General features: G+C 38.7%; 1 protein-coding gene across 1 annotated transcript in view; it reads left to right on the top strand.

Annotated features, from left to right (window-relative positions):
* MEGF8 (multiple EGF like domains 8) overlaps positions 1-12,111 on the top strand; it is an 86,058-nt gene that overhangs the window by 41,088 nt on the left and 32,859 nt on the right. The window contains exons 9-10 of the mRNA XM_058860034.1: positions 1,473-1,644; positions 7,665-7,828. Of these exons, the coding sequence (XP_058716017.1) occupies positions 1,473-1,644; positions 7,665-7,828 (336 nt within the window). The remainder of the gene's footprint in view (positions 1-1,472; positions 1,645-7,664; positions 7,829-12,111) is intronic.

Below are 12,111 nucleotides of genomic sequence, written 5' to 3'. Positions count from 1 at the left end.
TCCCAAATTTTCAGCTCCCAATCCCAAATTTTCATCTCCTGATCCCAAATTTTGGGTTCCTGATCCCAAATTTTGGGGTCTCAATCCCGAATTTTCAGGTCCTGATCCCGAATTTTTGCCTCCTGATCCCGAATTTTCAGGTCCTGATCCCCAATTTTTGGGTCCTGATCCCAAATTTTTGGGTCCCGATCCCGAATTTTCAGGTCCTGATCCCAAATTTGGGGCTCCCAATCCCAAATTTCGGGTTCCCGATCCCCAATTTTGTGTTCCCGATCCCGAATTTCGTGCTCCTGATGCCCAAATTTTGGGCTCTTGATCCCAAATTTTTGGTTCCCAATCCCAAATTTTGGGCTCCCGATCCCAAATTTTCAGCTCCTGATCCCAAATTTTTGGGTCCCAATCCCAAATTTTGGGGTCCCGATCCCAAATTTTAGTTCCTGATCCCAAATTTTGGGGTCTCAATCCCGAATTTTCAGGTCCTGATCCCAAATTTGGTCTCCCGATCCCGAATTTGGGGCTCCCAATCCCAAATTTTCGTCTTCTGATCCCAAATTTGGGGTTCCAATCCCCAATTCGAGGGTTCCGATCCCAAATTTTGTCTCTTAATCCCAAATTTTCTGTTCTCGATCCCGAATTTTGTGTTCCTGATCCCAAATTTGGGGTTCCTGATCCCAAATTTTTGGGTCCTGATCCCAAATTTTTGGGTCCTGATCCCAAATTTTCAGCTCCCGATCCCAAATTTGGGCTCCCAATCCCAAATTTTGGGGTCCCGATCCCAAATTTTCAGGTCCCGATCCCGAATTTTCGGGTTCCCAATCCCAAATTTTGGGGTCCTGATCCCAAATTTTGGGGTCTCAATCCCGAATTTTCAGGTCCTGATCCCGAATTTTTGCCTCCCAATCCCAAATTTTTGGGTCCTGATCCCAAATTTTTGGGTCCTGATCCCAAATTTTGGGCTCCCAATCCCGAATTTTCGAGTCCCAATCTTGAATTTTGGTTCCTGATCCCAAATTTTGGGTTCCCAATCCCAAATTTGAAGGTCCCAATCCCAAATTTTGCGCTCCTGGATCCCAAATTTTCGGCTCCTGATCCCAAATTTTCGGGTCCTGATCCCAAATTTTCGGGTCCTGATCCCAAATTTTGGGTTCCCAATCCCAAATTTGGGGCTCCCAATCCCAAATTTTCATCTCCTGATCCCAAATTTTGGGTTCCTGATCCCAAATTCTGGGGTCTCAATCCCGAATTTTCAGGTCCTGATCCCCAATTTTTGCCTCCCGATCCCGAATTTTTAGGTCCTGATCCCGAATTTTTGGGTCCTGATCCCAAATTTTGGGTTCCTGATCCCAAATTTGGGCTCCCAATCCCAAATTTTGGGCTCCCGATCCCAAATTTTTGGGTCCTGATCCCGAATTTTTGCCTCCCGATCCCGAATTTTCCGGTCCTGATCCCGAATTTTCTCTCCCCTCTTCCAGGCTCCGCAGGTTCCGGCGGTGGCCGGGCACTCGCTGACAGCCGGGGGCTCCCGGGGGATTTTTTTGGTCGGGGGCTTCTCCCCCCAAAACGGCTTCAACACCGAGCTCTTCATCTTCGACCCCCGCTCCGAAAATTGGGGGGTGGGGGTCCAGGCTGGGACCCCCCCCACAGGTAAAAAAAAAACCCAAAATTTGGGGATTTTACCCCAAAAAAATCCTGGGAAAATTGGGGGAGAAATGAGGGAAAAAATGGGGAAAAATGGGGAAAAAATGGGGAAAAAATGGGAAAATTGGGGGGGAAAAATGGGAAAATTGGGGGGGAGCCCCTCCCCCACAACCCCAAAATTTGGGGATTTCACCCCAAAAAAATCCCGGGAAAATTGGGTGGGAAATGGGGAAAAAATGGGGGAAAATGGGGAAAAAATGGGAAAAAAATGGGAAAAAAATGGGAAAAAATGGGAAAATTGGGGGGGAAAAATGGGGGGGAGCCCCTCCCCCACAACCCCAAAATTTGGGGATTTCACCCCAAAAAAATCCCGGGAAAATTGGGTGGGAAATGGGGAAAAAATGGGAAAAAATGGGGAAAAATGGGGAAAAAATGGGGAAAAAATGGGGAAAAAATGGGAAAATTGGGGGGAAAAATGGGGAGAGCCCCTCCCCCACAACCCCAAAATTTGGGGATTTCACCCCAAAAAAATCCCGGGAAAATTGGGGGAGAAATGGGGAAAAAATGGGAAAAAATGGGAAAAAAATGAGGAAAAAATGGGAAAATTGGGGGGGAAAAATGGGGGGGAGCCCCTCCCCCACAACCCCAAAAATTGGGGATTTCACCCCAAAAAAATCCCAGGAAAATTGGGTGGGAAATGGGGAAAAAATGGGGAAAAATGGGGAAAAATGGGAAAAAATGGGAAAAAAATGGGGAAAAATGGGAAAATTGGGGGGGAAAAATGGGGGGGAGCCCCTCCCCCACAACCCCAAAATTTGGGGATTTCACCCCAAAAAAATCCCGGGAAAATTGGGTGGGAAATGGGGAAAAAATGGGGAAAAATGGGAAAATTGGGGGGAAAAATGGGGGGGAGCCCCTCCCCCACCCTGAAAATTGGGGGGTGGGGGTCCGGGCTGGGACCCCCCCCACAGGTAAAAAAAAAACCCCAAAATTTGGGGATTTCACCCCAAAAAAATCCCGGGAAAATTGGGGGAGAAATGAGGAAAAAATGGGAAAAAAAAGGGGAAAAAATGGGAAAAAATGGGGAAAAAATGGGAAAAAATGGGAAAATTGGGGGGGAAAAATGGGGGGGAAGCCCCTCCCCCACAACCCCAAAATTTGGGGATTTCACCCCAAAAAAATCCCGGGAAAATTGGGTGGGAAATGGGGAAAAAATGGGGAAAAAATGGGAAAAAATGGGGAAAAAATGGGGAAAAAATGGGGAAAAAATGGGAAAAAATGGGAAAAAATGGGGAAAAAATGGGGAAAAAATGGGAAAAAATGGGAAAAAAATGGGGAAAATGGTCCAGGCTGGGACCCCCCCCACAGGTAAAGAGACCCCAAATCCACCCAAAACCCCCCAAAATCCACCCAAAAACCTCAAAATCCTCCCAAAATCCCCAAAATTCACCCAAAACCAACCCAAAATGCCCCAAAATCCCCTTAAATCCACCCAAAATCCACCCAAAAACCCCCAAAATCCACCCAAAACCCCCAAAATCCACCCAAAACCCCCCAAAATCCACCCAAAAAACCCAAAATCCACCCAAAATCCCCAAAACTTCCCCAAATCCACCAAAATCCCCCCAAAATCCCCAAATTTCCAGAAATTCTCCCCCACAATCCCCCCCAAAATCCACCAAAAATCCCAAAAAAATCCCCCAAAAATCCCCCCAAAATTCCCAAAAATTCACCCAAAATTCCCCAAAATCCCCCAAAATCCCCAAATTCCCAAAAAATCTCCCCCAAAATCCCCCCAGAGCTCCCCAAAATACCCCCAAAATCCACCAAAAATCCACCCAAAAGTCACCCAAAAATCACCCAAAAATTCCAAAAAAATTCCAAAAAAATTCCAAAAAAATCCCAAAAAATTCCCAAAAATTCCCAAAATTCCCAAACCCCCACAAATCCTCCTCCAAAATCACTTTAAATCCACCAAAAATCCACCAAAATCCACCAAAAATCCCAAAAAAATCCCCAAAAATTAAAAAAAAATTAAAAAAAAAATCCAGAGAAATTCAAAAAAATTCCAAAAAAATTCCCCAAATTCCCTAAAATTCACCCAAATTCCCAAAATATGTTCCCCAAAATTCCCCCAAAACCCCCCAAAATTCACCAAAAATCCACCAAAAATCCCCAAAAAATCCCCCAAAATCCACCAAAAAATCACCCAAAAATCACCCAAAAATTCCCAAAAGATTCCCAAAAATTCCAAAAAATTCCCAAAAAATCCCAAAGTTCCCAAAATCCCCAAATTCCCAAAAAATCCCCCCAAACCCCTTAAATCCTCCCCAAAAATCCACCAAAAATTCACCAAAAATCCCCAAAAATTCCCCCGAAATTCACCAAAAATCCCCAAAAAATCACCCAAAAATCCCCCAAAAATTCCAAAAAAATTCAAAAAAAATCCCAAAAAATTCCCAAAAATTCCCAAAAATTCCCAAAATCCCCAAACCCCCACAAATCCTCCCCAAAAATCCACCAAAAATCCACCAAAAATCCCCAAAAAATCCCAAAAAAATCCCAAAAAAATCCAAAAAAATTTAAAAAAAAATCAAAAAAATTCCAAAAAAATTCCCAAAAAATTCCAAAAAAATTCCCAAAAATTCCCAAAAAATTCCCAAAATTCCCAATTTTTTTTTTCCAGGTATTTATGGTCACTCAGCCTCGTTCCACGAGCCCTCGGAGTCTCTGTTCGTGTTTGGGGGGCAGCGATTCCACGTGGAGCCCCCTCCCCAAATCCCCCCAAAATCACCCAAAATTCACCCAAAATTCCCCAAAATTTCCCAAAATTCCTCAAAATTCCCAAAAATCCCAAAAATTCACCCAAATTCCCAAAAAATCTGCCCCAAAATTCCCCCCAAATCCCCCAAAATTCACCAAAAATCCACCAAAAATCCCCAAAAAATCCCCAAAAAATCCCCCAAAAATTCCCAAAAAATTCCCGAAAAATTCCAAAAAATTCCCCAAATTCCCAAAATTCCCAAAATTCCCAAACCCCCACAAATCCTGCCCCAAAATCACTTTAAATCCACCCAAAAATCCCCAAAAAATTAAAAAAAATTAAAAAAAAATTCAATAAAATTCCAAAAAAAATCCAAAAAAATTAAAAAAAAATTCCAAAAAAATTCCCAAAAATTCCCAAAAATTCCCAAAATTTCCCAAAATCCCCAAATTCCAAAAAAATCCCCCCAAACCCCCTAAATCCTCCCCAAAATTCCACCAAAAATCCCAAAAAAATCCCCAAAAAATTCCGAAAAAATTCAAAAAAAATTCAAAAAAAATTCCAAAAAAATTCCAAAAAAAATCCAAAAAAATCCCAAAAAAAATCCAAAAAAATCCCCAAAAAATCCCAAAATTTCCCAAAATCCCCCAAATTCTCCCCAAAATCCTTTTCCAGGTATTTATGGTCACTCAGCCTCGTTCCACGAGCCCTCGGAGTCTCTGTTCGTGTTTGGGGGGCAGCGATTCCACGTGGAGCCCCCTCCCCAAATCCCCCCAAAATCACCCAAAATTCACCCAAAATTCCCCAAAATTCCCCAAATCCCCTAAAATCCTTAAAATTTCCAAAAAATTCCCCAAAATTCCCTAAAATCCCAAAAAATCTGCCCCAAAATTTCCCCAAAACCCCCCAAAATTCACCAAAAATCCACCAAAATTCACCAAAAATCCCAAAAAAAATCCCCAAAAAATCCCCAAAAATTCCCAAAAAATTCCCAAAAATTCCCAAAAATTCCCAAAAATTCCCAAAATCCCCAAATTACAAAAAAATCCCCCCAAACCCCTTCAATCCTCCCCAAAAATCCACCAAAAATCCCAAAAAAATCCCAAAAAAATTCAAAAAAAATTCAAAAAAAATAAAAAAAAATTCAAAAAAAATTTAAAAAAAATTCCAAAAAAATTCCAAAAAATTCCCAAAATTTCCCAAAATCCCCTAAATTCTCCCCAAAATCCTTTTGCAGGTATTTATGGTCACTCAGCCTCGTTCCACGAGCCCTCGGAGTCTCTGTTCGTGTTTGGGGGGCAGCGATTCCACGTGGAGCCCCCTCCCCAAATCCCCCCAAAATCACCCAAAATTCACCCAAAATTCACCCAAAATTCCCAAAAATCCCAAAAATCCCCAAAATTCCCCAAAATTCCCTAAAATTCCTAAAATTCACCCAAATTCCCAAACAATATTCCCCAAAATTCCCCCAAAATCCCCCAAAATTCACCAAAAATCCATCAAAAATCCCCAAAAAAATCACCCAAAAATCCCCCAAAAATCACCCAAAAATTCCCAAAAATTCCCAAAAATTCCCAAAAATTCCAAAAAAATTCCAAAAAAATTCCCAAAAATTCCCAAAATTCCCAAAATCCCCAAACCCCCACAAATCCTCCCCAAAAATCCACCAAAAATCCAAAAAAAATCCCAAAAAAATTCAAAAAAAATTCCAAAAAAATTCCAAAAAAATTCAAAAAAATTCCAAAAAAATTCAAAAAAAATTCCCAAAAATTCCAAAAAAATTCCAAAATTTCCCAAAATTCCCCAAATTCTCCCCAAAATCCTTTTGCAGGTATTTATGGTCACTCAGCCTCGTTCCACGAGCTCTCGGAGTCTCTGTTTGTGTTTGGGGGGCAGCGATTCCACGTGGAGCCCCCTCCCCAAATCCCCCCAAAATTCACCAAAATTCACCCAAAAATCACCCAAAATTCCCCAAAATTCCCAAAATTCCCCAAAAAAATCCCTAAAATCCCAAAAATTCCCCAAAATTCCCTAAAATTCACCCAAATTCCCAAAAAATCTGCCCCAAAATTCCCCCAAAATTCACCAAAAATCCACCAAAAATCCCCCAAAATCACCCAAAATCCACCAAAAATCCCCCAAAATCACCCAAAAATCACCCAAAAATTCCCAAAAATTCCCAAAAATTCCAAAAAAATTCCAAAAAAATTCCAAAAATTCCCAAAAATTCCCAAAATCCCCAAATTCCAAAAAAATCCCCCAAACCCCTTAAATCCTCCCTAAAAATCCACCAAAAATTCACCAAAAATCCCCAAAAAATTCAAAAAAAATTCAAAAAAAATTTAAAAAAAATTCAAAAAAATTCAAAAAAATTCCAAAAAAATTCCAAAAAAATTCAAAAAAATTCCAAAAAAATTCCAAAAAAAATCCCAAAATTTCCCAAAATGCCCCAAATTCTCCCCAAAATCCTTTTGCAGGTATTTATGGTCACTCAGCCTCGTTCCACGAGCCCTCGGAGTCTCTGTTCGTGTTTGGGGGGCAGCGATTCCACGTGGAGCCCCCTCCCCAAATCCCCCCAAAATCCCCCAAAATTCACCCAAAATTCACCCAAAATCCCCCAAAATTCCCCAAAAAATCCCAAAAATTCCCCAAAATTCCCAAAAATTCACCCAAATTCCCAAAAAATCACCTTAAAATCCCCCCAAATCCCCCCAAAATCCATCAAAAATTCACCAAAAATCCCCAAAAAAATCACCCAAAAATCCCCCAAAAATCACCCAAAAATTCCCAAAAATTCCCAAAAATTCCCAAAAAATTCCAAAAATTCCCCAAATTCCCAAAATCCCCAAACCCCCACAAATCCTCCCCCAAAATCACTTTAAATCCACCCAAAAATCCCCAAAAAATCCCCCAAAAATACCCCAAAATTCACCAAAAATCCCAAAAAAATCCCCAAAAAATCCCCCAAAAATTCTAAAAAAATCCCAAAAAAATTCCAAAAAAATTCCAAAAAATCCCAAAATTCCCAAAAATTCCCAAAATTCCCCAAATTCCAAAAAATCCCCCCAAACCCCCTAAATCCTCCCTAAAAATCCACCAAAAATCCCAAAAAAATCCCAAAAAATTCCAAAAAAATTCCAAAAAAATTCACAAAAAATTAAAAAAAAATTCCAAAAAAATTCCCAAAAATTCCCAAAAAATTCCAAAAAAATTCCCAAAAATTCCCAAAAAATTCCCAAAATTCCCATTTTTTTTTTTCCAGGTATTTATGGTCACTCAGCCTCGTTCCACGAGCCCTCGGAGTCTCTGTTCGTGTTTGGGGGGCAGCGATTCCACGTGGAGCGCGTCGCCCCCAGCGCGGAGCTCTACAGCCTTCATCTTCCTCGGCTCACCTGGAGCCTGCTGGCTCCGGCCAGGGGGGAAAAGGTGGGGGAATTTGGGGGAAAAAATGGGAATTTTGGGAAAATTTGGGAATTTTGGGGGATTTTTTAGTGAAAAAATGGGATTTTTTGGTGAAAAAATAGGATTTTTGGGGGAAAAATGGGATTTTTTGGTGAAAAAATGGGATTTAAATGGGATTTTTTGGGGGATTTAAATTGTATTTTAGGGGTTAAAATAGGATTTTGGGTGAAAAAATGGGAATTTTGGGAAAATTCGGGAATAAAATGGGAATTTGGGGTGAAAAAATGGGATTTAAATGGGATTTTTTGGGGTTAAAATGGGATTTAAATGGGATTTTTTTGGGATTTAAAGGGAATTTCTGGGGTTAAAATGGGAATTTTTGGGGTTAAAATGGGAATTTTGGGGGAAAAAATGGGAATTTTGGGAAAATTTGGGAATTTTGGGTGAAAAAAATGGGAATTTTGGTGAAAAAATGGGATTTAAATGGGATTTTGGGTTAAAATGGGATTTTGGGGGGTTTGAGGGGGGCTCTTCATCTTCCTCGGCTCACCTGGAGCCTCCTGGCACCGGCCAGGGGGGAAAAGGTGGGGGAATTTGGGGGAAAAAATGGGAATTTTGGGAAAATTTGGGAATTTTGGGGGAAAATTTGGGAATTTTTGGGGAATTTTTAGTGAAAAAATGGGATTTTTTGGGGTTAAAATGGGATTTTTTGTGAAAAAATGGGATTTTTTGGGGGAAAAATGGGATTTTTTTCAGTGAAAAAATGGGATTTAAATGGGATTTTTTTTGGATTTAAAGGGAATTTAAGGGGTTAAAATGGGATTTTGGGTGAAAAAATGGGAATTTTGGGAAAATTTGGGAATTTTTGGGATAAAATGGGAATTTTGGAGGAATTTTAAGTGAAAAAATGCGAATTTTTGGTGAAAAAATGGGATAAAAATGGGATTTAAATGGGATTTTTTGGGGTTAAATGGGAATTAAATGGGATTTTAAGGGTTAAAATGGGATTTAAATGGGAATTTTGGGTGAAAAAATGGGAATTTTGGGAAAATTTGGGAATTTTGGGTGAAAATTTGGGAATTTTGGGTGAAAAAATGGAATTTTTGGGGGGAAAAATGGAGATTTTTGGTGAAAAAATGCGAATTTTTGGGGATTTAAATGGGATTTTTTGGGGCTAAAATGGGATTTAAATGGGAATTTTGGGTGAAAAAATGGGAATTTTGGGAAAAAATTGGGAATTTTGGGTGAAAATTTGGGAATTTTGGGTGAAAAAATGGAGATTTTTGGTGAAAAAATGGGATTTTTTGGGGTTAAAATGGGATTTAAATGGGATTTTTTTTGGATTTAAAGGGAATTTAAGGGGTTAAAATGGGATTTTGGGTGAAAAAATGGGAATTTTGGGAAAATTTGGGAATTTTGGGTGAAAAAATGGGGATTTTTGGTGAAAAAATAGGATTTTTTAGGGTTAAAATGGGATTTAAATGGGATTTTTTGGGGTTAAAATGGGAATTAAATGGGATTTTAAGGGTTAAAATGGGATTTAAATGGGAATTTTGGGTGAAAAAATGGGAATTTTGGGGTTAAAATGGGATTTTGGGGGGAAAATGGGAATTTTGGGTGAAAAAATGGGGATTTTGGGTGAAAAAATGGGATTTTTGGGGGTTAAAATGGGACTTAAATGGGAATTTTGGGGGAAAAAATGGGAATTTTGGGTTAAAATGGGATTTTGGGGGGTTAAAATGGGAATTTTTGGGGATTTAAAGGGAATCTTTTGGGGAAAAAATGGGAATTTTTGGATTAAAATGGGAATTTTGGGGGAAAATGGGAATTTGGTGAAAAAATGGGATTAAAATGGGATTTTTTGGGGTTAAAATGGGATTTTTGGGGGGTTTAAATGGGAATTTTTGGGGTTAAAATGGGAATTTTTGGGTTAAAATGGGAATTTTAGGGGTTAAAATGGGATTTAAATGGGATTTTGGGGAATTTTAATGAGATTTTGGGGATTTTCAATGAGATTTTGGGGTTTAAAATGGGAATTAAATTGGATTTTGGGGGTTTAAATGGGATTTTGGGGGGAAAAATGGGATTTTTTGGGGTTTAAATGGGAATTAAATGAGATTTTGGGGATTTTCAATGAGATTTTGGGGTTTAAAATGGGAATTAAATTGGATTTTGGGGAATTTTAATGAGATTTTGGGGGAAAAAATGGGATTTTTTTGGGGTTTAAAATGGGATTTAAATGGGATTTTTTGGGGTAAAATGGGATTTAAATGGGAATTTTGGGTGTAAAAATGGGAATTTTGGGAAAAATTTGGGAATTTTGGGGGAAAAAATGGGAATTTGGGGTTAAAATGGGATTAAAATGGGAATTTTTGGGGTTAAAATGGGATTTAAATGGGATTTTGGGGATTTTCAATGCGATTTTGGGGTTTAAAATGGGAATTAAATCGGATTTTGGGGAATTTTAATGAGAGTTTGGGGGAAAAAATGGGATTTTTGGGGGTTTAAATTGGATTTTAATGAGATTTTGGGGGAAAAATGGGATTTTTGGGGGTTTAAATTGGATTTAAATGAGATTTTGGGGATTTTCAATGCGATTTTGGGGGTTAAAATTCCATTTTTTGGGCTCATTTTCCTCAGATTTGGGCCATTTCTGGTCGGATTTTTTCGGGGTTTTTTTTGGGGGGATTCTCTCAATTTTGGGGAGGGGTCTCCTCAAATTTTGGGGGGTTTTTTTTACAGCCTCGACCCCATTTTTTCCACGCCGCCGCGATTTTGGGGGACACCCTGGTGGTCTCATTTTCAATGGGATTTTGGGGGTTAAAATGGGAATTAAATTGAATTTTGGGGGATTTTAATGAGATTTTGGGGGAAAAAATGGGATTTTTGGGGGTTTAAAATGGGAATTAAATTGGATTTTGGGGAATTTTAATGAGATTTTGGGGTTTAAAATGGGAATTAAATCGGATTTTGGGGAATTTTAATGAGATTTTGGGGGAAAAAATGGGATTTTTGGGGGTTTAAATGGGATTTAAATGGGATTTTGGGAGTTTAAATTGGATTTTGGGGGAAAAAATGGGATTTTTGGGGGTTTAAATGGGAATTAAATGAGATTTTGGGGGGAAAAATGGGATTTTTGGGGTTTAAATGGGATTTTTGGGGAATTTTAATGAGATTTTGGGGATTTTCAATGAGATTTTGGGGTTAAAATGGGATTAAAATGAGATTTTGGGGAATTTTAAGGAGATTTTGGGGATTTTCAATGAGATTTTGGGGTTTAAAATGGGAATTAAATTGGATTTTGGGGAATTTTAATGAGAGTTTGGGGAAAAAATGGGATTTTTGGGGTTAAAATGGGATTTAAATGAGATTTTGGGAGTTTAAATTGGATTTTGGGGGTTTAAAATGGGATTTAAATGGGAATTTGGGGATTTAAAGGGAATTTTTTGGGGTTCAAAATGGGAATTTTTTGGGGGTCAAAATGGGAATTTTTGGGGTTAAAATGGGAATTTTGGGGGAAAAAATGGGAATTTGGGGTTAAAATGGGATTAAAATGGGAATTTGGGGTTAAAATGGGAATTTAAATGGGATTTTTGGGGGGTTTAATGGGAATTTTTGGGTTTAAATGGGAATTAAATCGGATTTTGGGGAATTTTAATGAGATTTTGGGAATTTTCAATGAGATTTTGGGGTTTCAATTGAATTTTGGGGATTTTCAATGAGATTTTGGGGTTTAAAATGGGAATTAAATCGGATTTTGGGGAATTTTAATGAGACTTTTGGGGAAAAAAATGGGATTTTGGGTGGTTTAAAATGGGAATTAAATTGGATTTTAGGGAATTTTAATGAGAATTTGGGGGAAAAAATGGGATTTTTGGGGGTTTAAATTGGATTTAAATGAGATTTTGGGGGGCTTAAATTGGATTTTGGGGGTTTAAAATGGGATTTAAATGGGAATTTTGGGGATTTAAAGGGAATTTTTTGGGGTTCAAAATGGGATTTTTTGGGGTCAAAATGGGAATTTTTGGGGTTAAAATGGGAATTTTGGGGGAAAAAATGGGAATTTGGGGTTAAAATGGGATTAAAATGGGAATTTTGGGTGAAAAATGGGAATTTTGGGGATTTAAATGGGATTTTTTGGGGTTAAAATGGGATTTTTGGGGGGTTTAATTGGGAATTTTTGGGGTTAAATGGGATTTTAATGAGATTTTGGGGATTTTCAATGCGATTTTTTGGGTTTAAATTGGATTTTGGGGATTTTCAATGAGATTTTGGGGTTTAAAATGGGAATTAAATTGGATTTTGGG

This window comes from Poecile atricapillus, chromosome 32 (genome assembly GCF_030490865.1).
Source record: "Poecile atricapillus isolate bPoeAtr1 chromosome 32, bPoeAtr1.hap1, whole genome shotgun sequence".
Taxonomy (NCBI): Eukaryota; Metazoa; Chordata; class Aves; order Passeriformes; family Paridae; genus Poecile; species Poecile atricapillus.
The sequence above is the reverse complement of the archived record's forward strand: the minus strand, read 5'-3'. Positions and strand labels throughout refer to the sequence as shown.